This window comes from Scomber scombrus, chromosome 1 (genome assembly GCF_963691925.1).
Source record: "Scomber scombrus chromosome 1, fScoSco1.1, whole genome shotgun sequence".
Classification (NCBI taxonomy): Eukaryota; Metazoa; Chordata; class Actinopteri; order Scombriformes; family Scombridae; genus Scomber; species Scomber scombrus.
The window spans coordinates 8,993,341-9,021,103 of NC_084970.1; the positions used below are offsets into that span (position 1 = coordinate 8,993,341).

Here is a 27,763-nt window from a genome sequence, read left to right on the forward strand (position 1 = left end):
TTGTGTCTAAAATCAGTGGAGTGCCCCTTTAAATCTAATTGGTTGACATTATATTTAATCTTTTTTTTCAGTGATTGTGGTGCTGATGCAGAGCTCCACTCCAGGTTACTTTTCTCTTGTCCAGAAAAACCTTCAATGAGTGTTCTGGCTAATTATAATAAAGGCAGTAGGAAGACGCTCAACTACCACAGTACTTTGAGAGGCGCTGGGTCTATCATGCATGGCTGAGGAGCTGTGGGCAACACAAGGGAATAAGATAATATGCTTTGTGTCATTCCCATAGATTTTGAGATCTGGAGATTTTCAAATTCAGTTTCTTAAGTTTCCCAGACTTCCATATGAATCATATAATTATCAAATGTCCTTACTTTCCCTGCCTGCCTTCCTCTCTCTCCTCCCCTTGTGGATATGAGCCAGCTGTTTCTGCAGGGCGGCCTTCCAGATGATGACGATGGCCAGCGACCAGCAGCGTAGCTCCCACGACGGCACATAAATCTTTCCTTCGGTTCCGGACAAAGACGAGCGCTCGCCTCGTGCTGTTGACAAAATGTCTGAAGAAGTTACAGACTAGAGTGACTTCAGAGATTTTATTTTTTACCGAGTTTTTCATTCAATAAATACAGTACATTATAAAATCACAGCTGTATAAACATTCCAAAAAAAAATAAAACAACACAGCAGTGTGGAACTCTTGCCAGCAGACATATTTATACTTTTCTCCCTTGACTCCTATTGCAGGTATTTTCTCCAGTTGCCTTAAAGTTAAAGCTCTTGGAATATTCAAGCACTTTACCTGTTTGAAATCAAAACAGTCCGTGAAGACCTACAACAGCGAGGATTATCAGCCTGCCACTGGCTGTTAAGCTTTTTACCGTTTCACAGAGGCCTAGTTATGAAGGCTTTGCTTGAGTGCTACAACTCACTATATCCCTCAAATACTCAGCCAGTGCCAAACCTAAGAAAATGCAAGTCTAGTGTAAATAAGGCAGAGGCCGCACCTCTCCAGTTTTCCCCTCATAGTGGTGGAGAGGGCTCCATCAGTGGAGAGAGCATGGTGAGCCTGTGGTTGACCCACAGTAAAGGCAGTGGGGAAGGAGGGTTGAGGGAGTATCTGCATGTTTGCAGAAGCCTCAATATAATACATTTAATACTACAGTTGAAAACTGTTGGGACACATATTCACGTCACAGGTCCAATTTTAGTTTATTTTCATGTTTTCACAGTTTTTGGGTGTGCTGCAAATACTTGCTGAATGTCGTGGGCTGAAAACAAAATGTAAAAGTCTCGCTTTAACTCGTTTACCATGACAGTGTGGTATTGTCATACAAGCTGTCCAGCATTTACATATGAATGGCGTGTCAGGAGGAGGGATTTGATGCTAAGCAGTGCAACAACACAGTGTAAAGAGCAGGGAACTCACTTTCACATTCGCTGGTGTGCAAATCCAAAATTTTCAAGAGCAACTTTCAGTATTTTCCAATATTTTTCCCCCTCAATCCTAATAAACACAAATTGTCTACCTGCCAAATCAACTGATAGAAAAAAAACTTTCCAGCTACAACCAAAACATTGGCTACATTTGGCAGGCGACTGTAGTTTCCCACCCGGACAGTGTGTGTAGTTGGTTAGGGTGAGGTGTGATGCAGGTTTGATTTGGCCCGGGCAGAAACCTGGTCAGGTGGAGGTTTGGCTCTGTGTACAAACAGACATGCTCTGTGGGGCGCCCTAGCTGGTAGCCATGGTACCCGTCGAGCTTACTGCAAACAGCAGGCTGAGAAGACAGAAATGATTGATGTGGGTTAGCTGTGGTGTATATAATAAATTCAATATTAAAAGTTGAGTTCAGTAAGCAAACACAGTATTACACTGTGTTGGAATTTACTTTTTTTTTGTTCATGTGACTTTTCCAATGATACGTTTTAAAACCAAAAGAGGACTGAATCTTTAAGTGATGTGAATATATGAGCATACATATCAGAGGAATTCATATAAAATCGTAAATCTTCCTTATTTTGATGTACAACTTCCTCTCTTGTCTCCTTCTCTACCTTCCAAAATGATAAATCTTTATTTATTGGCATCCTGCTGAGTCTTATCCAACAGCATGCAGTATACATGGACTCCCCCCTTTGTTCACTATGAGATATTACAATAATAAGGGTAAGAAAACCACTGTAAACTACCACTACACCTTCATCCTTTCTATGTTAGGGCTTCAACTGTTGATTATTTTCTCTGTTAACTGATCAGTCATTTGGTTTATAAAATGTCTGTAAATGATGAAAAATGATCTTATTGTCCCTTGCAACAGTCCACTATTTTGACATTTTTTCTTTATAAAATGACTCAAAATTATTAATTGATTATCAATATAGTTGGCAATTAATTTTCTTGGCACATAAACTGAAACTTGCAGTACTTTGACCGTCACACGAAATACTGCTGCCTTGAAATTTGAGCACTTGCGCCCTCTTACATTCAGGCCTGTCATGCTGATGATGCAGGTGGTGTCAATTTAAGACTGTGATGGGTCAGTGCTGGGGGGGGGGGTATTTTATGAGCCGGACACTGAACCACTGCCTGCAGCGGAATGCCTAAAATGTAAATAGTCTCACGGTTAAAGTGTAATAATTCTTAGACAAACTTTGTCACTTGTCTAGATGTCGTGTACAGTCACCAGACGGACGTGGGCGTTGCTGCGACCCTCTCTTGTACAGCTGCTGTTGGATCAGAGCCAGCTGGTATGGCTGACCATGGTGTGGTTATATTAAAATAACAGCAGCAGAAAAAGAAACCACGTTCCTCATGAAACTCAAGCAGCCTCTAGAGTCGATGGTGCACTTCCCCCATCCTCATTTTTTAATCCATAATTCCCCAGGAATTTCTTGCTGAGAACAGGATATTGTCTAGGCTTTAGGTATCCACTATCCATCTAGGAGTAGAGACCAGAAAATGCCAGGAATTACAGTATGTGTATATAGGTTGGAACTAGGGAAGTTTAAGTATATTAAAATGTAGTTTATATTAATAAAACTGCTTTTTATATGGTTTAGTTTATAGCTAGAAAAGTTCCAATACATTAAATAATACTACAATACTGCTTTTTATGTAAATGTCACATTGTTTAGATTTATATAGTCAATGTAAACTGACTCTTAGAATATATAAATGGCCAGTTGACATGTCTCTGTGTTAGGAGAGTTGCTTTTTGCTAGCACCAAGCATCTCTTTCACAAGGAAGGCTTTACAAGAGGGCAGAGGACAGAGCGGCCCAGGGCTGCACTGAAATGAAATCAAAGAGCCAGACAGTCCTGCGGGGTGGCCAGCACAGCAAGAGAATGGCTCATATTTTACTAGTGGAAAAAAACCTTCACTGAGAAGACATTTCATTACAACTAACCGTCCCCACCTCCCCACACAAAGCCTCTATATAGTCACTTATCAGCGTGGCTGCAAGCTTCTACAAAGCACAGTGTCATGACCGGAGAAACAGTTTATACAACACAGGAAAGAAACTCACAGCTTCTCACGGAGTCTCCAAGAGGTTCTCGATCCAGAGATACATCCCTCTGAGTCTCCTGCATCTGAAAAATAAACACACAGCAGTAAGTATCCAAAACCAATAAGCAAACAACAACAAAAAACATATACAGATAAATATAGATACAGATGGACTGAAAGGTTTTGAGATGATGTAACTACCTTTATCATTATATCATTATATCTGTTAGAAAGTAATGAACTATAACGTTGTAATGTTTGTGTTCAGGGCCTGAAATCATGAAGTACTGGAGCCATACTTAGCATGACCCCTCCCCTAAGAATGTTTAAAAAATAGTAGTTACCTAAATATAACTCCAGTTCTATCATGGATGTATAATAAGAACTGGATATGATGCCGACGCTCTGCTTCGCTTCCAATTGTGCTTCATGGCCGCTTGCAGCCCACAAAGCATTTTCCCCAAAAACCACCATAACAAGACTGTTGACAGGACACCTCAAAAAGCACGATGTCAGTTATGACTTTTTCTTTTATGAAATTATGATCCATGGAGGATTTTTGTTTGTAAAACTTTCCTCAAGCTTAAGAAAGCGATTTAAAAATCCTTAAAAAAAGTCGACCAACCGAGCGGGAACTTGCGGGCAGGAAGCTAGAAACTTTTTTGGCTCATGCACCAGGCGAGCAATTCTTATTGGACTGAATTGGGTCTGGTATCCAGATCTTGTAATCCATTATGACTTCTATGAGTACACATGGGGCCCTCTAACTGCAGCCTATAGTTTTCTAACCAGGGTAGTTTTATGAACTAGACAACTGGGATTCACAGTAAACCACTGTTACTGGTGAATGGGGCCATTTTCACTCAATGAAAGCGCTCAAGGAGTTATTTCAATCACAGCTGAAGCAACTGTTGTTAGGTATGGTCGTTGTTCAAGTGGCACCGACCACTGTCTCTGACTTCAGAATCAGCACCAGCTGTTTGGGTAGGAAGTCTCCAGGCAGAGGGAGAGCATTTCACCAAAAGGCGATGGCTATAATGAAGCTGAGGACTCTTCAGCAGAGAAGTGAGCAACGTTAACACCAAACTCCATTAAAAAAAGAGACAATTTAGCATGTTAACTAGTTGTTTAAGTTACATTTTTACTGAAGTAAGTCCACATTTACCTACAAAATAGGTGCCAAATTAAACAGTTGCTCCTAATGTTACTTTCTTTTCTTTCTTTTTTTTTTTTTTAAATCATCCATGTTGCTTATCCAACACCTACACAAGTCTTATTTTATTTAAATTGTGTTTTTTTATAAAGGGGACTTCGGCATGACTTTGAAACCATATTTTAAACACTTGGCAATTTTTTAATAATCTTTTCAATTTGTCTGGGTGGTTCAGTGCACATTCTTCTGGTGTGACAAACTCAAGAGCACATATTTATAAGCTTTTGAAACACAATATATTCTGTGTACTGAGTGGCAGATTGACTCGTGCAGTGGTGTATTCTTCAGCTGAATACTTGAAAAGAATGCTTACCTTGATGTGCTTTTTGAGGTACTCAGCCCTGGTCATGAGGCTTTTAATCTGGTAATAGAAACAAAATTCTTATGAACCGGACTGATTACAATTCACACTTCCAATTCATGCGTTTGCCCCTGTTTTCATATGTATTAACAATGTGTTTTCTCCTCATGCTTTGACAACAGAAGTGATATTAAAGGTTCTTGAACTGATTTGAGATTATTAGGCCTCCCATGCATTGTGAATATAATGAGATGATTATATTAAGCTTTAATGTTACACAAAACTAGACATGTGAAAGGGTGAATATTCTTTAAAAAAAGAAAATTCATACAAAATGCAAAAATCTGATTTCTAAAAACATTCAGAATCTCTGATATACCATCATTATATTTACTTAACTGTTAAATACCAGATGCATTTTCTGGGCTACGTATGTTTACTGTAAATATACACTAGTTGTTTTCATTTAAAGGGGCACTCCGCCAACTTTACACATAAACATCAGTTTTCTAGTCGTGGTTAGTGCTGTTCAGCCTGTAAAAACAGCTGTATAATATATTCTGTGGCTCTGGAGGGAGCTTTGTCAAGACTGAGAAAATGATTCAAGTGACAGCTAGGATTTGGAGAGTACAAATTTATAACCCTCTATTTCAAACTGGGGGATGTCAAGTTTGAAAGACGTGCACGTATAAAAGTCCTCCAACTTTATGGAAGTGAAATACTAAGAGGAGCCCTTTAAGGACTTTTAAGAAAACATTTCATATGGTAGACATGTGCAAGTAGTAACTGCTGTCATCATATGCTTGAGGGTGCTCTTTAATGTGGTAATCAGTCCTCTAAGGATCATCAAGGTTCTTGGCTCATACCTGATTGTGTTACTTTCTATATCGCAGTATAAAGTGAGGGCATTACAGCAGCAACATCTGTGGGGTCATAATGAGCCGACCTAAACTGATGGCTTCCATAATGTCCCTTAAAAACACCAATCTGTTGCGGTAAATAATCATTGTGACCACAGGTTTTAAGCATCCCGCCCTGACCCCAACCTTACGTAGCCACAGCGCTTTAATCACAACCCCTTTAATCACGGAGTACAATAAATGTGGAAGAAATCTACATGGGTGAGGACAGTGCACAGAGATATATTGATAACTTGCTGACGTGACTTTTACTCTACATGCCCTGAAATACAAGCAACAGGACTACAAGACTTACGCATGTTCAACCATGACGCTACATGGACAAACACGGTACAGATCACATATGATAAGCCAGGATATTGAATTACGGCTTTGGAAAGGCTAATGTGTACTCTACAGTAGATATGAACGCACATGGAGGCCAGTCATGGCATGTGTTGCCTCTTTTGGGTTCTCACATACACACATGCTTTCCATCTAATCCCCCACCCCTGCCTCCCTAATGCTGCGTTAGATTATTACAGCCGCATCTGAATTTACTTAAGACAAGCACCCATAAAACTTCAAATAGGGAGGTCTATGCGGCCCACTCAAACCCCCTTCCACCCCCCACTTTGGGTTGTGAAATACTGTTGTCTGTTGTTGGCTGGGTTGCTGGCTAAACAATGCACAAAAACAAATGCGCTCCGAGTATTAATGGCAGACGTGCACAAAAAGCCTTTGCATGTGTTTGCCAAACTACAGTATCAATGCTTGTATTTAGGATCTTGATTCTCAAAAGTTACAGCCAGCAAATTTACTGGACCATCAAAATTTCGGGTTTATTCCAGTATGTTTGGTTCGGTGCCCAAAAGGATGTATGTAGCCTGAAGAAAACTTCTTATTAGCACATAAAACAAGAAAACCATTTATTTTATAGATTTATTTGAGAAGAAATAAAAAAGATTTTCCTGTCAAAACCAAAAATGTTTTCGTCGTGGTCATCACATACTAGTTTTTTCTTCCAGGATACATTTGTCTGTTAACTTCAATATCAACTATAATTCAATTAAGACAACTGTTAATAGCAATGGTAATTAAAGTTGCAAACAGTTGCCTATTTACACATCTAACAGACACAGAGCAGGGGTCATGTTTCTGGCTCCATGATGACAGCATGACCAATATTCACACTGCTTTTAGCTCCGTTTTTAGGTCTAAATGAACTCCTGAGAGAAATATCTGGTTGCTAAATGTTCTACCATCACATGCTTTGTTTTTCGCCAGCTAGTCGATGACTTTTTCTGTCGTCCGTTTAGTTCTAGGCAGGTAGCGTGCAGTTGCTTTATCAGAGCTTCTTTGCTGTAAAAGTTGCCTGCTGCGTCTGAAAATTACACTGATGAGAGCCAGAGCAGTTAAGTTGGGGGTCAACGAGCCAAAACAATGAGCAAAAAAGACATAAAAGCTCTACGTGTGACCCTCCTTTAACATACAAGTCATGTTCATGTGATCCATTGTTGATATAAAACATGTATTACAGCCTCTTTAAGTATCCAATTATAAAGTGGGCAGTGATCTATGTGTATGAAAAAGTAATATAGATGATGGATGACGTTATTTGGGTTCCGCCACAGAAAACATGCACATGTGACGATAGGAAGAAGGCTCATGGGTCATGTGATCGAGCGACTTTTGTTCTCTCAGAGCTAGGTGATCAGTCGAGGGCTCGATGGAGGTGACATATATAGTTGTTCTACCATGAGCATTCAACCAAAAGGCCTCCCACCCCCACCCCCCTTAACTCACCTCGCTGTGGAGCAGCTCTTTCCTGCGGCCCTGGGGCTCAGCTAGCTCACATAGAGAGAAAGAGAGAGAGAAAAAAAGATACAGAGAATAATGAATAGAGGAAGGGAAGAGAGAGAGAGAGAGTCCACTACCTAATCACCTTGTTTGTTCAACACGGGGTCCACTACTAGATGGGATTTTTCTAGTGTGTAGACTGCTTTAATGTGGGCCAGTGTTTTCACAGTCAGTCATCCTGGAGGGGAAGAGTGACAGCGAGTGCAGAGAGAGGAGGAGGAGGAGGGCTCTCTGGTGGCGTGGCATGTTGGGAAGCCGTGCAACAAAGAGCTCTTAGCCAAACAAAGAACCAATGTTTTCTCCCCACAATCCCCCTGGTGGTATCTGCTGTGCCACACAACGAGGCTCTGAGGCGCTGTTGAGGGAGGTTGGTTGGGATGGCAGGAGATTGGTTGGAACAGTATATCACATAATACTGATCTACTGACAGGATGATGGTTGGGCCTAACACACTCCTTAACACATCTAATAAAAAACTTGCACGTCCATTCAATTGCTCAGCAGTATTTTTGTTAAATATCTCTACAGCGACAGGTTAAAACTTTACAAAAAAAAGTTTAGGTTTCACTCTGATGAAGAGAAAAACTCTGCTAATTTGTAATTTTTTGAAAAGAAAGAGTAAAACCAACCAGCACAAACTAAAAGCACTCTATTTTAAAAGTATTGGGGGAATTTTTTAAACTCGAACCCCAGATAGTCCTGGCTGGATGATTCAAGCTCTCTTCTATTAGAGAGATAATAGTTTTTTATTTGTTTCCAGTGTGTAATAACACAAAGAAATGAAGTGTGCTGTCTGAATGAGAACCAGATGGCAGGGTTCTCATACCACACACAGGGCGCTGGCACCGGGTCTCATCCCGGCTCAAAGCCACATCTGGATCACTCTATCCTACCTCTTCCATTAGGCCAATCTCCCAGATGAGCTCATGAGCCCGGCCTAATGGAACACCAGGCCACAGACAGAGTTACTGGAGTCTCCTCTGTAGTTCCTCCGTCTGTTTGTCTGACGCTTATTAAGTGTCCCCTCTCTCTGTCAGTTTGACTTTCGCTCTTTTTCGAGATCACTTTCTCCAAAGTTATTTTCCATCTCACTGAGACTTTGGGAGAGCGCTTTGATATCCATCTCCGTCCGTGGCGCTCTCTGAATATTAAGAGTCTGTCTCTCTCTTTCTGGTCAAGTCTCTTAAAGTGAAGTTGTATCTCTACTGTCTCTCTCTCTCTCTCCTGGGGTTTTTTTCATTTTCTCTATCCAGCCATCTCTTCACATGTCTCAGTGTCTGGTTCCGCTCTCAACTCTAAATAAATTTCTCTCCTAGTCAGTTCATTGTACGCACTCTCTACATCACGTTATGTGGCTTCATGCCCATCTGTTTCCTCAAAGTATCTCTTATTCTGTTTCTTTAATAACAAATGTGCACACACACTCAGCAGCTACCGTCTGAAGTATGAGAGACTACAATATGGTTTGAATTTCTTCCTTAATAACAAACTATACTGCCAAGGTACCCTTGAGCAAAGGACAAAACAGGATTATTGTATAAAGTGATTTTTATGGGAAGAAATGAGCTTGTCTACCTGCAAGCACCAACAGGAGTTCTCCTAAGCACTGCTGGTACACATCCAGAGCCTCATGATCAACCACTCCGCTCTCCTCCTATAATGAAAGGCAACACATTGTTTTACATCTGACCACAGCAACACTCAGGCCATTTTGGGACTAGCATAATTATACTCATTTATTATACTAAATCTGTTAGCACTGCAATGTTTGTTAATTCCTTCTTGTTCACTCTTAATTTTTTTTTTTTTGGGACTGTCAACAGCAGAGACCCACAAATATGTGAAAGTTTGCATGACTAACGTGACGTCAGACGAGCGAAACCGCAAAGTAGATGTTTTTGGTTCACCAGTGATCTTCACAGATGTGGTTTGGAAAGTAATCTATGTGAGAGGAGTGGGTTTGTATCCTGCTAGTTTTTTGGGGTTTTTTTTTCAACCAGACTTTGTGTGTCTCGCTTCCACCAGTAGCCCAATCTAACCTTAGCAATGGCGGTAGAGGCTATATCCAGAGCAGTCAGCAGCCGCGGTTGGTCCCGAGACATTTCTGTAGTAGAAGGAAAGGGAAAAGACTACTTTAAGTGCTACTATATCAATTTAAATGCACAATAAATAATGGAAATACGCAGAACTGTGTAATAGGCATCTCCCTAGCAGTATCTTAAATTTCAAGCATTGTGGACCCTCAGATATATTGATTTCTTTAAGATTGCATGGCCATTTCGACCCTTACCTCTGGAGAAGGAATTTTAAAAAAGGGTTTTATTAACCCTCTATGGCATGAATTTTTATTTTTTGAGGACAAAATGTGAATATATCCTGTCATGCAGCTCCTGATGCCTGCATGCAGTGGCCCCACCTCTACACTGAGCTGTGTTTTTTACCTCGGAGGATATCCCTGGAGGTTCGGGCCTCCTCAAAGCTCAGTCTGTTGTCTGAGGCCACCAGGGCTTTGAGCTCCTCCGCTCTGGACACATACTGGCTGACCTGCAGGAAGTCCTCTTAGATTGACTCAACTTAATCATGTCAACCACACCATATGCTCTCCATGCACACCATATGGTATTAATAGAGAATTCATACCAAGTGAAAAAGAAAAAAAATTGAAAATAGAAAGCAATCCAAGTGTGAATGAAGGGAGTGTTTTGAGGCCTACCTTCTGCCTGAGGGCATCTTTACGTTGTCGGTCTGTCTCGTCTGGGGTGGGCAGAGAGAACACATGTTTTGGTTTTACATTAAGTGAGTTTACTTTGCCGGTTTGTCCTGGTGGAACAAATGCAGTACGCTGTTGAGGGGCTTAAGGCACAGACGCTATATGAGAGGTTGTTGCTCTTACAGTGAATAGCGGGAACAAAGTGCTCAAGGGCGCTGCAGTAAAAAGACAGGGCAGCGGTTCTCTCCCCATTCTGGTCCTTCTGAACAGCCTGCAGGACCAGCGCTTTCTGCAAAAAAAGAAACAAGAACTGGCATCACTGAATGCTGACCTACTGCAACTCTCCACTGCTTCTGCATGCATGCAGAGTCATATGTGAACGCACATGTGAGGCAGGCATGAACGCAAACCGACAAGCACATGTGTACATATGCTCAGTCAATCAAACATTATTCATGGACATCTAGAGTAGAAACACACATGCCAAAACATATTTCTCTTTCTTCTTATTCTCTTACCGCTTTCCCTAGGCTCTCTGCACTTGGCATGTGCTCCATATCCACAAAGGGGTGGGTGAAAAACTCTGCAAAGGTGATCCGGGCATCTGGATTTCTCTCCAGCAGCCGCAACAGAAGGTCCCTGCAGTCCTTGGATACCCTGGCCCCTGGAGGGAGCTGATGCACAAAACACGGCCTTATTATGTTGCACTCAATCCACAGGACAATCCAGTTGAAAGGACAGCAGATTGTTGCCAAAGACCATCTAGTCTCACATCACTACTTTTTATCAAAAGATGACCTTAAAACTCTGTACGTGAATCCCTGGGTAATTGACCATATGCTAATGCAGTCCATTAATTTTGAAACAAGAATGCAAGTGTTTTGAAAGCCTTTCATCATTTTAAGTACAGTTAGTCTCTTTAGTGGATACAACAGTAATAAAAATGTGGTTTGTGTATTCAGCAGGCAAATCAGGACAGTTATTTTAATTACTAACATCAGTTGTATCAGCTGACATATTAAAAAACAAGGAAGACAAAAACTCTTTGACATATTTAAACATACAATTATAAAAACATTTGCATATTGTGTTTCCAAATAAATCATTATTTAACAAGCCTTGTTTCAGCCCCATTCACAGTCCTTGAGTAGACAAAGAGTACAGTATACTGGGTATATTGGGAAAGTATGCCACCTAGTGTTTCAATAGTTAACATTCACAAATACAGTGTGAAAAGCCTCCAGTTCATACCTTGATAACAGTGCTGTACTGATACTTTCTGGGAGAATTAATGCGTGAGTCATTATAATCTTCTACAGGTTTTCACTATTCATATTAGAAATGATACTTGTCATCTGCACAACACATGCATGCATCAAAATTAGGGCCCGACCCATACTGGATTTTTGTTGCCAATGCAAATACTGATATTAGGCAGTAAAATAAATCTGATATTGATATTTCAGCTGATAATACACAGTAATCCCTCAAATGTGGTTATCAAACAGTGTAATGAAACAGTAAACAGTAAACTTCACTGAGATAATGTCGGCATATATTGGACAGTATATTCGCCAATAAGAATACATTTATGATAGGCCAATATCTGCTGATAATGTCAGCTGACCGATTTATCAGTCAGAGTCTGATAAGCAGGCCATACTTTTAAAAACAAAACATGGGTTTGACTAGCAGTGACTACCAGTTTTGGTTACATGTCAACAGCTACTTTGTATACTTTTCCATCTTTATTTAGTATTTATTTTGTGAATTGTGACACTTTTTTCAGCTATGTACACCTGTGAATTATTTGGAAAATTGGTACAAACCCACCGTTTGAGGAAATTACAGTCAAGGTAGCTACGTATGTCTGGGAAAAGTGTAGAACATGTATTAGGTTATTATCATGATTATTTGTAATGGTTTTTTTTCTCATTTTGTATGTGTATACTGGTTTGTGTGTGCAATCAAAGTATGTAGCACAATGTAGCTCTGTTTTAGAGCACCAGTGCAAGCAGTCATAGCTGTGTGTCTCAGTCCAGCACCTTCTCTAATGAGGAGCTCATTTGTCGCTCGGCACTTACCTCGATACGTTGGCTACTCCGGATCTTCTCCTCTAATTCAGCGTATGACCTCGATGCGAACGGTGCCCGCCCAAACAGAGCCTCTGTATGCATACAAACAATGTTGAGTAGATTATTACAAAGGGATCATCTGCAGTCATAACAGAGTGCTTAATAATGAAAACTAAGTCTAAGATGTGCTATTAGACGCGACATAAATTCACACTACTGACATTTGTACAAGATAAACCTCACTACAGCAAGGAACTAACATATCAAAAATCAAAAGCAGGTGTCTTCACAAATAAATAGACCTATTGTGGTTTATGAATTGTTTGTTACTTTATCATTCTTGTAATAATTGGTAGTATCATTATTATTATTATTAATTTATTTAACACTGATCATATCCATATTGGCATAAACTAGAGGAGCTTATAAGTGAAGTCTGCATCACAAGCGAACCCTCTTGCAGACTTGATAAACTGTGGATTTGGACAGCTCTCAGGTGGATTTCAGGAGAAAACACCTGTTAGGTCCATGAGTCAGGGGAAGTCCAGACATTTGGATCCAGCCTATCAGATCACCTGAAGCACTCTGTAATTCATGTTGACGATATACCACATTCAAAAGAAAAATTAACATCAAGTACTCACCATAGAGAATGACTCCTACTGACCAGAGATCCACCCTGGAGTCGTACTGCCGCCTGCAGACCATCTCAGGAGCCATGTAGAGAGGAGAGCCTCTCAGGACGCTCTGCTCATCCCATGGTGACATGTACTGGGCAAAGCCAAAATCTGACCAGAAATAAAAAAAATGTAAACTATAGATCCCAGAAAAGTCCCAGAAAATATATTCCTCCTGTAACAACCTAAACCCCTGCTCAGCTCTATTAACTGTTCTTTTTAGTGAAGAGTGCACAAGCAGGTGTTGTCTCCATACAGTTTAAGAACCCTTTAAAATAATGTTAAAATAACATGAATGAGCAAATGTGGCCTATGCAACAAAAACATTCACTTTCTTGCCCTGCAGACATAGCAGCACAATAGTGTAACAGTGACTCAGTGCTCCTAGTTTCTGACTCATAGTTATAAAAAGATCTCAATCATATCTGAATCAATGCGTGCTTACATGCTGGTGTGAGTGTGTGAGGGGGCATGAGATTACCTGCCAGTTTGAGGACAGAACCGCTGAGCAGGATATTCTGCGGTTTCAAGTCCAGGTGTGAAATGTTTCGCTCATGAAGAAACTGGAGGGCGCAGGCTGTTTGTGCACACACAAACCAGTATACACATACAAAATGAGAAAAAAAACCATTACAAATAATCATGATAATAACCTAATACATGTTCTACACTTTTCCCAGACATACGTAGCTACCTTGACTGTAATTTCCTCAAACGGTGGGTTTGTACCAATTTTCCAAATAATTCACAGGTGTACATAGCTGAAAAAAGTGTCACAATTCACAAAATAAATACTAAATAAAGATGGAAAAGTATACAAAGTAGCTGTTGACATGTAACCAAAACTGGTAGTCACTGCTAGTCAAACCCATGTTTTGTTTTTAAAAGTATGGCCTGCTTATCAACGTGAAAGTCAGCAAGATATTTGAAACCATGTTTTAACCAGGTCTGGCAATGACTCACTTATCTGCTGCAGGAAACGGTGAGCGACTCTCTCAGGTAAGATCCTGCGACTGCGGATGAAGCGGGAAAGATCTCCTCCAGAACACCATTCCAAGATCAGATAAATGTTTTCAGCATCCCACTGAAGAAGGAGATGACAAAGGGAGAAAAGATGACTTCACATCCCTTTTATAAGCTACATCTGATTTAAAAGCTATAGATGAGCTTACCAGAAAGTCTTTGAGCTGGACTATATGAGGGTGACGCACAGTCTTGAGGATTTCAATCTCTGTGAGCAGGTTCTCTGTAGAAGCCTTATTTAGAGTCTTCTTGTTAACCACCTTCACTGCCACCACCTCTCGACTGTCTCCCTGTAACGTGACAGTGAAGAACTTGACTTTCTCTTTTGCTTTCACTTTTGACTGAAAACCATGATGAGCTGTCGATGGTTACTGCAAATATATTCAATCTAGCAAAGCAACAGACAAAATTGTGAGAGCAGAAAGCACTATTATTGTTGGCTAATAAGTTTCACATTCATTGGTCTGACTAGAAACATGAATGTTGTAGGTATTTTTTGACTTCCTTGATGTTTTGACACCTCCACAAGCTCACCTTCCTGTAGGCTTTGAAAACTGTAGCGTAGGTGCCACTGCCCAGCCGCTCTGTGAGGATGAAGTCAGCCAGTTTTGGGGGGGCAAAGCTGGAGGACGAAGCCATGCTGACAACAGCATCAACGTTTCCCAAGCAGGTCTGGGCTGCAATGTATTAACAATATGCAATTCATTTAAAGTAAATGGCCATATCTTCAGCTTCCCACAGTGAGGTTAGAGGTCAGGTCCAGCTGCAGAACAATAATGTTAACTTTGGTCCTGGCAGGTATAGTAAAGATTTATGATCGTGCATAGGAACACTTTAAAAGAGATGGTCTTCTGTCAGATCATTCCTCTATTATTACACAGTCCAATTTACAAACACACCAGTTATTTCCATTTATTTTCAATTACACCAGAGTGTCAGTCTGTAACTTACAGTTTTACTGTATTATACATTCTGATAAACAACACACAAGCTTAGCTACACACCTTGTCAAATTTCAGGATCTTAATGGTGTATTTTACTACAACGACAGCTTTTGATGAGGAGAAAAAGTTCGAATAAAAGGTGAATAAAATCAACAAGCTGTCTAAAATGTTTTATTGTTTGTGTCGCTTGGTGTGCCCTGAATAAACACCACATTTCATACAGGCTCGGAAAAGGTTTTGAAGCGTGTTTGTCTTCCTTAATAAGCACATGAACTGTAAACTGCCAGTTTATGGACCTGGATTTGGTTGAACACAGCTTCAGGGGGTATAGCCACTCGAATTGTAGTAAGTTAAAGTAGAGAGTTAGCTCCAATGTAAACATGACTGTCTGTGTTAGCCAGGAATAAAGCTAAAGTAGTTAGACTGTTCTGTGTTCATTAAATAAATAGAGATGTGAAAACTGCTGACTTACCTGAGGGCTAACAAATCCACCCTTCACATGAATGACGTGATTGTTTAAGAGTTACTTTGGTATTGCTTGTATACGCCTCACTGCAGGTGATCATGTTCTTCTTCTACTCTCAGATTGCTGAAGAAACGCAAATAACTTAAAGGTCCATACCGCCACCTACTGTACAAGACTGTGTAACATCATGTAATTTTTTTCTTCAGTTTAACCCACTAACTCTGTGTCACTTAGCAAAGTAAAGAGTGTCTTCCTGGTGATTATTGCCCCTATCCTTCCTCTTCTGCTCCCAGTCTTCCCTTCAGGTCCCACACACGAGATATTGTTTTCCTAGGATGGCAAAATCATAACCTGTCCTACTCTGTCTCTGATTGGCTTACCCTGATATTCTTACCCAATCCCTAACCACTCCCACTCCACATGCCTGAACCTGACCAACCCAACCAATGAAGGCAACGAGTACCAGCCAATCAGAGGCATGGTAGGGCGGGTCATGACTTCGCCATACTAGGAAAATAAAGTGGCGTCAAACACCGCTGTGACCAGCTGATGTAAAAAATGTATAAGAAAACATGTTACTGCCACCTAGTGACCGTGCTGTAGTACTGCAGGGGTGTCGTCTGCAGAATCTGAAACACTTGAAAGATGTATTAATTATATAAATCATAATATACATGCAGGAAACGACGTCGACCTCAGTTCAGTTTTATCGAGACAATAATTCATTATTTTGACGAAACAATAATGTTGTCAAATGTAAGATATTTTTGCAGTTGTCCAAAAAATGATTGGTCATTTATGCTGGTCTGATTTTTAAAATAATGACAAACACAACATATTTATATTACATTTAAAAAAATAAATACATATATTTATGTTGCATTCATATGAATTCATATTGGTAGATTAATTTGATTTTTTATGTTTATTTTTTCAACTCTATTTTTTAAGATAATGTATCAATGAGGCTTATATTTGTAGTAAAGCCTCACCGGAAGTCAGCTGTTTAAGTGGCTACGGTGGTCATTTAAAGATGGCGGAGTGCCTGGCTGCACGTTTGGCAGCTCAGGAGGAGCAAATCCGACTTCTCGCCGGGGAGATCTCCTCTCTTCGAGATGGACTAAGCCGAGGTAGTCTGGACGCCTGCGGTGCTGCTGCAGTGATCACCCCGGAGCTGGAGACCCTGAGGACGGAGAATGACAAGCTCAAGTACCGCCTGCTTCACCTCCGCCGTGGTCTCCAGGCGGAGTTGCAGCTGGAGGAGGAGGCTAAGAAGGCGAAGGGCGGGAGACAGAATGGAGTCAAGTGTGGCAGAGCTCCGGAGGTTAACACCAGCAAACAACAGCAGACGAACAACCGAGTGGATAAAAAGGTAAAAGCTAGTGGTGAACACTGGACCATGACAACCAGCGTGAATGGACACATTTGTAACATGATACCTGGGTGAGGAGTAACTATGTAGCCGGCCAGATGACAAACTAACGCGCCTCATTTCCAGAAATAGCCAGAGCATGTTCACTGACATTAATAACAGGCTGGTATTGTGAGTAAGAGGGGATTATTGTGAGTGTACTGACAGACACGACCCTCTCTGCTTGTTACAGGTGACAGCTCCTGCTACTAAACCAGGTGACAAGAACAAGAACAAGGATAAGAAGCAGGAGAAGGGACAAGGAGCTGGTGGTGTGAAAGAGGTGATAATTAAAATCTTTTAACCTGCTCCACTGTTCACACATTCTTCCAAAATGAACTTCACCTCTTATATTTCAGTTTCTCACAATTCATCTTAAATATATTCTCTATAATCCTTGCCTTTTACAGCATTTTGGGATAGAAGTGTTCATGTTGTGACATTAACACTGGTGATGCTTTGATGGTGATTTCTTGACTTTGACTGTATGTTCGTTCCCATGTGTAGCTGAAGCCTTTGCCTGGATACATCCCAGAGCGCCTCAGCCTCTACGAAGAGCTGAAGAAGGAGAATGACGCCCTCCTGGCCAAAAGAGCTACAAACAGCAAGCCCATTACTGTGGAGCTGCCAGACGGAAGTAAGGTGGCAGGCAAGGCTTGGTTCACCACACCCTACCAACTGGCCTGCAACATCAGGTCAGTCACCTGCACTGGAAATTGTGTTGACATGGTGTGAGTCATGTAGATAAACAGTTTTTGGAGAACTAGGAAAGTCCCTAATATTGGTCCTAATGTTTGCTTTTCATTATAATGAATAACATCACACTATCCATATTGTGCTTGATCTTTCAGCCAAGGCCTGGCTGACAATGCAGTGATTTCTCGAGTCAATAGGGAGCTGTGGGACTTGGACAGACCTCTCGAGCAGGACTGCTCTCTTGAGATCTTGCGCTTTGACAATGAGGACGCCCAGGCTGTGAGTTAACAGGACTGTCAGTTATTTACTAATGAAATAGTCAAAACCACTTTTCTACTGTCATTCTCATGTTGGTAGTGGCTACAAATTATCTTTTGCTTTGGCAAATTCATTCATAAAATTGTCCCCCCATTTTAACATCTTCTTTATCATTCAATTCTACATTTGGATGTGCCAGATTACAATTCAGGCATTAGCTCCAAATTATAAGTGTGTAAAGAATAAATAATACAAATGTTAAAGCCACAGCACCCCAACAACAAACTGCCTTTTAAATAAAGCTACTCTTTCATAACACATCTTCATGTCATATCATTCTAGGTGTACTGGCACTCCAGTGCTCACATCTTAGGGGAAGCAATGGAGTGCTTTTATGGAGGCTGTTTATGTTATGGACCCCCCATAGAGAATGGCTTCTACTACGACATGTTCCTGGATGGACAAAAGTGAGCAAGTATTGCCTCTGCCAACATCTTCTCGGTTTAGCTCAGCTTTCCAACTCCTAAATGGATTTTTCTGGGATGGGTTATAATGATCAGAAATGGATTTTAGTCTAAACATGTCAGCTGATTTCATAAGTTTGCTGAAGTTTATACATTCCAGTTTCAGTCTTTTGAATCAGTTATTAATTGCTTTGCTATATTGGCCCAAAAAGTGTTTTATAACAGAAAGAAAACAGTCGTCTCCTTTTAAAACCTACTATGTTGAAACACAGGACCGTGTCCAACAGAACATGATTAAGTCATTACAGATACCTTAATGACACTTGTCAGAACAGCGCTGACCGTGATCATTTTTAATAAATTGAACATGGTTGATGTTTTCCAGGGGAGTATCCAGCACTGAGTTCGGGGACCTGGAGACTTTGTGTAAGAATGTGGTGAAAGAAAAACAGCCCTTTGAGAGGCTGGAGGTCAGCAAGGAGACACTGCTGAAGATGTTCAAGGTAAAAGAAAGTTGAATCCTTCCGCTGTCAGCTTGGGATCATTTGCTTGTCTTAAAAAATGAACCGTGGCATATTAGCTGTCCATTTTTTTTTTTTATGTTGGAAATGCGTACATCAGTGTCCCACTACAGTTTCAAAGATTGTCTTTACTCAAAATGTGAAAAACAGGCCTTGCCTATTTTTCTGGCCCTATTATTATGTAACCTGGCAAATAAACATTGAAATCTTTCAATCAAGACAAAATATATTAACCCAAGCTATTTGTACCTTCCAGTACAACAAATTCAAGTGCCGCATTCTGAATGAAAAAGTCACCACCCCCACTACTACAGTCTACAGGTTAGTTGGTTATATTAATGTAATTATGTTTAATGACAAGAAAAAACAACTGGTTCTTTTTACTTTATGACATATGTTCTTTTAAAAAAAACCTTTAAATGTAACTGTTGCGTAACTTATGATTCTTGGTAGATGCGGGCCCTTGATTGACCTGTGCAGAGGTCCCCATGTAAGACACACTGGCAAGATCAAAGCCATGAAGATCTATAAGGTATGTGGAAGAGAGACGCCGGGTACAAAGTTAATCTTTTTTTTAATGTCCGAAGTCCACAAGCTCCAAATCAATTTATTCTGTCTTCAAATAATGTGTTTTTTCTTCACATATTGTAATTTTTTAACAAGGAATTTTTACCGTGTTAACCAGTTATATCCCAAAGTTGTTTTCCCTGTTTACAGCTCTTGATTTTTTTGTTGTTTGTGTAAAATGACTTAATAGTCTGTATACTATCTATAACTACTAATCTATATATATTCTTCCACCTCTGTACTCAGAACTCTTCCACCTACTGGGAGGGCCGCTCGGACATGGAAACACTACAGAGGATCTACGGGATTTCCTTCCCTGACTCAAAGATGCTGAAAGAGTGGGAACGTTTCCAGGAGGAGGCCAAGAATAGAGACCATCGCAAAATTGGCAAAGTGAGTCACTGTTCATGTTCGAGCCCACCCAGCTAGCTAAAAAACCTGGAAAGAGAAGCTCGGTCCAAAGTGAATTTTGATTCATAATTGTGTAATGTGATGACTGACTCATCCTTTGAGGTTCTGGTGGGAGTTTTTCCTGGTGAGCGTCTAGGTTTGTGGTTGTTGTAATACATGTGGTGAACCCTGAAATGAAACTGGATCAGGAGCAGTCTCCAGGCAACTGCAAAATTGAAACAAAGTTTTATCCATTTAAAAAAAAATTATGAACACCCTGTATTGAACTTACCGTCTTCATATTCATATCCTTCTTGACTTTAATGTTAGATTCAGATACCTTCACCAGCTGCAGATCATTTTACAATTTCACTCTGAGTATTTTTTCTTGCAGCTTTTCAACTTGGAAACCATAGTTGTTTTGCAATCAGTTGTTGCTTTACACCAGCTGAGGGCACTGTGCCTCTTCTTACTGTCACATTTGGGACAACTGTGATTCATCTGAGAACCCCAGTTGGTCTCCCAGCAAGGGAAACGGAGGCGACGGCACCTCCATCCGCGCTGATTACAACATACTTCCATATTACACGCAAGTGTCAAGATATTGCTGTCGAAGACAGCGAGGTGACAAAGTGGCGTGTTGCTGTAAATATGGTGCTCTGTGGTGTGATCCCAAGCTGACCCCACTCATTAGCACAGTGCATCGTGAAAGCACATTTTCAAAACCTCTACATGCGGTCAAGTGACATGTAGATACAGAATATAAAAACACCAGAAAACCTCAAATCTTTTACTTTGATTTACCAGTACGGAAGCTATACTGTTAAAGGCCGCTACAGAAATCATGGATTACTTGATTTGTATTTTAGGTCTATGGGAGAAAATGAGGAAACACTCGGAAATACCTGTGTCTCTCTCTTTCCCCCACCCCAATTCCGAGCCCATTGAGCTTTTTTCCGACAGTCACTGACAAAAAGTCTCCTGTGTGATAATTGGATAACTCCCCGCTGTGTATAGAGGAGTTTCGTGCTGGTTGTACCTGCAGATAATAAGGATATGTGAAGTCATTAAAAAGTTATTGCTCTGCTTCACAGGACCAGGAGCTGTTCTTCTTCCACGATCTGAGCCCCGGCAGTTGTTTCTTCATGCCGCGGGGAGCCTACATCTACAACACACTCACCGAGTTCATCAGGGTAGGAGCTGTTTCAGTTGTTTTTGGAGTAACCTAACTTGAACCTGAAATATTTGCATTCTTTGTTTATTTTTAATCATGAATAACATCTGTTTTCACATTCTTATGAGGACACAGTTGTAAAAGATGAAGAGCAAGCCTTTATAGTGATACATTATTTTGCTATCACAGTAAGTTTTGTAACTGTTTCATTGTCATTTTGTCATAGCCAGAGAGAACACAAATGTATCTTACTTGGAACAGAAATAAGTTTTCATCTGCGTCTATACTGTATTTGTGGTTTTAAAAAGTGAAAAGCTGCACTGATGCCTGAATAGAAATATTTAACTGCTTTTAACCTATGGGCATGTGATCCATTTTCAGTGTACTTGTCGTGATTACTGACTCATTGACATGCAAATAACCACCCAGTGACTTTTGCGGAACATGCAATCACCAAGGTGCTCAGAGATAAGCTGTGAGTGCAACAGTGACCTGAATAGTTTAGTTCTGCTCTGTCAGTTTAAATTCTGCTTCAGAACAGCGTGAACCAGCCGTGTCTGAACTATGGCCTGAAGGGGTTTTTTCCAGTCACTTTAGACATAACTTAATGTTATAAACTGAACATTTAAAAAAAAGTCAAAAGTGTCAATCCCAAAAAGGTCAAGATTGGCAGATTGAAGTCCTAATGGCTTGTTTGGTGTTTCATTTGTCCACATGGCCTCATGGGGTGATCATTTTAAAAGCAGCCTATTGATTTAAAGATGAACTCATTCTGTTTGGGAAGCTCTACATAATTAGGATGAGTCATGGCTAGAGCAGAATACAGTCCAGAGTTGAGCAAGCTTTAAATTTCAGAGTAACTTGAACATCTTTGCCAATTTCAATGACTTTACAGGAACTTATCCCTGAGGCGTATTTGCATGTTAGCAACTTGAAGAGTTTCACAGCACCCACTAACACACCAGACCAAGCCAAGAAGGCCTTGCATACATTACACAGAAACGGTGCAAGATCATTATCGCTTCACTTCAGTCTGTTTCACTTGGTAACAGACTGGTGTGTTGTGTGTTTCCTTCCATGTCACTTACCACTATGCAAGCAACCCCATGCTCAAATTCAGACTGCCTCCTTGTAACTGCAAAGGATGTGATATTTGCAGTAAATGGAGTCACATGACATTCAGGTTTTGCAGTCGTCCTCTTCTGCTAAACTGTGTTTAGTCAGGAAAAAGCTGAGCGTGCATGATCTCTTTCAGCGCCTTCCTGTTTCATACTCACAGTTGACATCAGCCTAGTTTTAACCACCACTCTCTTACTGTTGACTTCTGTAACTCTCTACTGGACATACTGTTTATATTTATTATATGTGGTTATTTATGTGGTTTTGTTGTTGTTGTAGGATGAGTACTGGAGAAGAGGTTTTCAGGAAGTGGCCTCTCCCAACATCTATAACAGCAAACTGTGGGAGACATCTGGCCACTGGCAACACTACAGCGAAAACATGTTTTCTTTCCCTGTGGAGGATGATATCTTTGCACTGAAGCCCATGAACTGCCCCGGACACTGGTACATTTAATGCGCTCAGAGTGGAAAACAGTCCAATTTCAAAATTGTATTCAGTTTTTTATGCTACATCACTATCAGGTGCCCTAACCCTAACCCTCTCGTTGTCCTCTAAGTTTGATGTTCAGCCACCGGCCTCGCTCATGGAGGGAGCTTCCCCTGCGGTTGGCGGATTTCGGGGTCCTCCACAGGAATGAGCTGTCAGGAACGCTGACCGGGCTGACCAGAGTGCGCCGTTTCCAGCAGGATGACGCTCACATTTTCTGCACGATGGATCAGGTGACCAAAGCAGTCATTTTCTAAATGTTTAACTGTATATGGGTCAATGACGTGCCTATGACATGTTCAGTCTAACTGCATTTTTTTCAGTTAGAAAAAGGTTTAAATTGATTTTTAAAAATACCATATATATGTAGTACCTTTCCTTTATATGAAATCACTTTAACTTTTCAAAAACCACAAGTTATTAGTAATTTTTCTGTTATTTAAAGTGACAAAACATCATGTGGTGCGACCAATAAAACCAATAACTGTATTAAATTCAGAGTAAAATATCACTTTTAATATTAATCACTGATACAGTATGCTTAACTGAATTGTATTTTTAAATTTTTTCAATCATTTTTAAGCAATTTACAGGAAAAATGAGTCTTACATACATTTAAGAAGGCAACTGTGACATAATAGAACATAAATATGAGATTATTATTTACAAAAACTTAAATGACATGCAAATAATTTGTTTCGAAACACTTAAATTCATTTATTTTAAGATAGATCACGGTCGCACCACATGACTTTTTTAAGGTCAGTTCTAATTCATCGAGATGGTAAAACACATAAAACACCTAATTTACTATTTTAATATGTATTTATGTGTACTCAATCTTTCTTAATGTTTGAATTACTGTAATAGATATTCCCATATTTATTATTTTTGAATAAATCCTTATACGTCATTGACCCATATACTTATTATGAGTCATCTCCTCAATTCTGAATCCTTTTTTTTTTTTTTTCCTTCTACAGATCGAGACAGAAATGAAGGGCTGTCTTGACTTCCTCCGCTGTGTTTACGATGTGTTCGGCTTCTCCTTCCAGCTCCACCTCTCCACTCGTCCAGAGAAGTACCTGGGTGACATCGCTGTGTGGAACCAGGCGGAGAAGGTAAACTGTATCAGGCATCATAGTTACAATATAAGGTAGAAAAATAGCTGTCACTGAAATTTAGGTACATTTTCAGCATTTGAGCTGACTATCTTCCACTTATGAATCACTGTTTTGGTGGTGAAATTTAGGGTTTTTGCCACACCTTTTCTTGTCAGCATGCTCATGATGACACTGTTAATGAAAGCACTGGTTTCCTGCTGTGTGATTATAGTATCAGAGCTGTGAGTCATTGTGAAGTCTTGAAGCTGTAGGTGTGCTGTCAGGAAAAAGTTTGGTTTGCCTTGAGCTCTATTATTTGATCCTATTGTAAGTTGCATAATCACTTAAAATGTAAATGTAGAAGTGCTTTAGGCAGTGAAAAGTCTGGACTGTGTGTCCTATACTTGATTGTGTACTTCAAGTCTCCAGAAAATCACACTTTTGATGATTAGCCTGCTTCTCAGAAATTGCTTTTTGGTGTTTTTTAGATTCAAATGATATTTTAACCCATGCCTCATGTCCGACAGCAATTGGAGAACAGCCTGAATGAGTTTGGGGAGCCATGGAAACTCAACCCTGGAGACGGTGCTTTTTACGGACCTAAGGTCAGTACATTTCTGATATTTCCTGCCAACCGCAAAATCAATTAAATTCTTTAAAGTCTGAAAAAAGTACTCCAACGCTTTCTGTGCCGTCACAGATCGACATCAAGATCAAAGATGCAATTGGACGTTACCACCAGTGTGCAACCATTCAGCTGGACTTCCAGCTGCCGATCCGCTTCAACCTGACCTTTGTGGGGTGAGTCACCTAATCAAAACATTGGCACAATGCCGAGTCTGTGTGCTTTTCTGCACCGAGGATTATATCTTAATCCTCTCCTGAATCAGACATCTCAGATTGTGCATTGTGTTCCTTAGAGACGTGTATTTAATAAAATGAGAAGTTGTATGTAAATTAGAACTCAATGAGCAGGTGAGGGGTTGATTTGTCATCTCAGCAGGAGCTTCTATCTGTAAACCAGCATGGGGAAACAATGCTATAGACAGCAGGAGGTATATTAGTTAATGGTATTCACAGTTGCATGAATTAGTTCAATCAGCCCAGTAGTACATATGGAAAGGGAAGGGGATGGATGTGTAGAAGCAGGTTATTTCAGCATATGACTGCACAGCCAGTAGGCGGATGCAGTGATCATGATGTTAATGGTGAAACTTTGTTGTAAAGATAAATTGACCAATAGGCTGAGAAAAAGTCCAGTTTACATGCACACTGACACATCTTACAGGAAACCCTAATATTCTTTATCACATCATCTCTTACAGGAAGGATGGGGATGACAAAGCCCGGCCAGTAATCATCCATCGTGCCATCTTGGGCTCAGTTGAGAGGATGATTGCCATTCTCACAGAGAACTACGCAGGAAAATGGTGAGGTCACTCTGGTCACTCTTGCTTTTGAGAGTCATTTAGAAAATGTTGCTTGTTACAGATGTTAAATAAAATCTTGAATGTCAAAAAAAAAGCACAGTCATGTTGGGAGTATTTTAACCGTGATGTCTCTCTAGAACAGTTTAAATATTCCCACACCATAAAGATTTGAAGTTCCTTTTTTAACAGTAGATATATAGACGGTAATGTTTCTTTCTTTACAGCAGTATATCATTGTAAAGGTTGTTTCAGTTTAGCCTGTCTGTCCTTCCACCAGGCCTCTGTGGCTCTCTCCATGTCAGGTGATGTTAGTGCCTGTCAATCCCTCCTGTGAGGAATATGCCAAGAGGGTAAATCTTCAACCTCTCCTAACTCAACCACATTTAAGTACAATCGTATGAATGTAGACGGTAAATTGCTGGATTCAGAATCTTCAAATGCTCTTTAACCATATATTAATGAAAAGTACTTCTGCCCGTCAGGTTTGTAAGCAGTTTACCGAAGCTGGTATCATGGCAGATGCTGACCTGGACTCTAGCTGTCTTCTAAACAAAAAAATCCGCAACGCTCAGTTGGCCCAATACAACTTCATTCTCGGTAAGGACACGTACTGCCCTGCAGTATGTAAGCACTGTTCATGTTTGTTCCTGACAAGGTTGCCTGCAGTCTATTCAAAAGTACATTTCATTTGTTACTGCTGCAATATTCAAGGTCTACTTTATAGAGAATATTATTGATTTTTCCCTTACAATCTCTGATTGAGCAATCCACTTGTCTAAGTGTTCTATTTTTGATGACCATGAGAGTTATGGTTGCATAATGGTTTTTTTTTCCTTTTTTCGTAATACTTTTTATCATGTTTTCCAATTCAAACATTGGTTTTCATTAGAAGCGGCGTAGACTTTCAGAGCCATCTACAGTTACATCTGTACATAGAGAAAAGCATTAAAACTTGTAAAACATAATGTTGTGTTTTTCAAAAAGGATTAGTTGGAACTGTTTTAGTCCTTTTTTAACTGCAGTGTTGTCAGCAGACTCACCATCAGACTCTTGGTTGAATGTTGAATGTAAAGCAAATGGACCTCCAAGCTGGCTAACACCCACAGTTGTTGAATTCAGTGGCACATAGTGGAGAATGTGTTAGGGTAGCTGTGCGTATGTGTGGTGTGCCATGTCAAGCTGTCGTGTCTTTTCATATCTTGGCAGTTGTCGGAGAAAAGGAGAAGATGACCAACGGCGTCAATGTGCGCACGAGGGACAACAAGGTCCACGGAGAACTGTCGGTGGCCGAGGTGCTGGCTCGCCTGACCCTGCTCAAACAGTCCCGCTGCAAGAACGCAGAGGAGGAGTTCTGATCAAGACAAAGAACGAACCGGACATTTGAATACCTCAGTCTTCTCTTAGAACTACAGTCAGATGAGCAAGAAAGGGACAAATTACATATGCCACATAAGAATGGTTCAGGGAAAGTGTTGTACACAGGACAGAAGTCAGAAAGAGAAACTGGTGAACAGATGGGTAGATCTGTAAGTAAATGAACGGGGCTGCAATATGCCCAGAAGGTTAAATGTGCAGGATAACTGTGGTGCTTTCAGTCATTTTAAAGGACAAAACTTTTGTATGTGGTATTGGTATCAAACCTTTGAAAGTGATTAAAATCTGTCTGAGGGGAAGTGACTTAATATTGAAGTAATTTAATTTAAGGATAACAATGCAATGGTGGTCACAATGAAGGCTGTGTGAATTTAGCACTGACTTGTTTCATAAAGGTCTGTCTCTGTGGGGAACAGTGAATGCCCAGAAACAAAATAAAACAGTTGAACGCGAGTGTCTTGTTCTTTTTGCACTTAGACAACTGAAGAGGTTTATGTTTTTACAAGAATTAGATGTTATGATAAGCAGAAGTAGGTTTATTTTGTAATGACATGCAGCCTTCCAGGAATTGTTTTATTGTTAACTTATTCCGAAGTAATATCATGACATGATCAGATGCTTTCAGCTAGCAGTTCTCAGTGTAATGTCTTGGTTTATAGTTGCCCGCCAAAGGATTTCAGCCTCTCAACAGTGGCAGTAATTGTTCACCCTTGGTTCCTCTTTCCATATGACTGCTCCGGTGCTACTAGGAACAAATTAATCGTTGAGGGTTCATAAAGTCTTCAGAAATTCAGAAACTAAAATTACATTTTGAGTTTGAGTTCAAATACAACATTAATTTGCAGTGGGCGTGGCAAGATGAGGACCAGGAAGTTGTTACTTGTAATGCTGTATTCATATACACCATAGGAAATATGCAATGCGTACATAAAATTCATATTACAACCTAACTGACATTACACTTTAACGGTATCTTTAATTTTCAACAAATGCAGTTCTAAACAAATATTCAAATTTGAATTAATAACGGCCATTCCAATACTCTCAAGAATGTGGAGGTTTTTACGTTGATGTTTTTTGCAATATTTAGTGTGCTTA

The 27,763-nt window shown here is 40.2% G+C and overlaps 2 protein-coding genes across 3 annotated transcripts; one reads left to right on the forward strand and one right to left on the reverse strand.

Annotated features, from left to right (window-relative positions):
• Positions 1-603: 603 nt before the first annotated feature.
• Positions 604-15,932, reverse strand: ulk3 (unc-51 like kinase 3). Of its 2 annotated transcripts, none has more exons than XM_062441427.1 (17): positions 15,676-15,932; positions 14,794-14,936; positions 14,409-14,549; positions 14,200-14,320; positions 13,718-13,813; positions 13,204-13,347; positions 12,569-12,651; positions 11,003-11,158; positions 10,668-10,773; positions 10,488-10,528; positions 10,216-10,318; positions 9,814-9,878; positions 9,350-9,428; positions 7,721-7,761; positions 5,028-5,075; positions 3,521-3,584; positions 604-1,771 (listed from the first exon to the last, which is right to left on the reverse strand). In XM_062441427.1, the coding sequence occupies exons 2-17, from the start codon at positions 14,896-14,898 to the stop codon at positions 1,755-1,757; spliced, it is 1,410 nt and encodes a 469-aa protein (XP_062297411.1). In that variant the 5' UTR covers positions 14,899-14,936; positions 15,676-15,932; the 3' UTR covers positions 604-1,754. The 2 variants fall into 2 exon arrangements, with proteins under 2 accessions (XP_062297411.1, XP_062297336.1); XM_062441352.1 differs by having other exon boundaries at positions 14,794-15,022.
• Positions 15,933-16,696: 764 nt separating this feature from the next.
• On the forward strand, positions 16,697-27,118 carry tars3 (threonyl-tRNA synthetase 3). Its single transcript, XM_062441542.1, has 19 exons — positions 16,697-17,041; positions 17,274-17,363; positions 17,588-17,775; positions 17,932-18,055; positions 18,377-18,501; positions 18,884-19,001; positions 19,276-19,340; positions 19,473-19,551; positions 19,833-19,979; positions 21,071-21,169; positions 22,549-22,715; positions 22,829-22,991; positions 23,742-23,879; positions 24,389-24,466; positions 24,562-24,662; positions 25,187-25,291; positions 25,569-25,641; positions 25,774-25,888; positions 26,498-27,118. Exons 1-19 carry the CDS (start codon positions 16,703-16,705, stop codon positions 26,644-26,646), a joined length of 2,463 nt encoding a protein of 820 aa, XP_062297526.1. The 5' UTR covers positions 16,697-16,702; the 3' UTR covers positions 26,647-27,118.
• The last annotated feature ends 645 nt before the right edge of the window (positions 27,119-27,763 follow it).

What these genes read in the sequence shown, in the direction of transcription:
- ulk3 (XM_062441427.1), bottom strand. Translation starts at nt 14,898, where the DNA reads ATGGCTTCGTCCTCCAGCTTTGCCCCCCCAAAACTGGCTGACTTCATC. An exon ending in CCGTTTCCTGCAGCAGATAA is followed by an intron (nt 13,814 to 14,199) that starts GTGAGTCATTGC and finishes GTGCACAAACAG; the next exon opens with CCTGCGCCCTCCAGTTTCTT. An exon ending in AAGATGCCCTCAGGCAGAAG is followed by an intron (nt 10,319 to 10,487) that starts GTAGGCCTCAAA and finishes GACTTCCTGCAG; the next exon opens with GTCAGCCAGTATGTGTCCAG.
- tars3 (XM_062441542.1), top strand. Translation starts at nt 16,703, where the DNA reads ATGGCGGAGTGCCTGGCTGCACGTTTGGCAGCTCAGGAGGAGCAAATC. An exon ending in CAACTGGCCTGCAACATCAG is followed by an intron (nt 17,776 to 17,931) that starts GTCAGTCACCTG and finishes TTGATCTTTCAG; the next exon opens with CCAAGGCCTGGCTGACAATG. An exon ending in CACTGCTGAAGATGTTCAAG is followed by an intron (nt 19,002 to 19,275) that starts GTAAAAGAAAGT and finishes TGTACCTTCCAG; the next exon opens with TACAACAAATTCAAGTGCCG.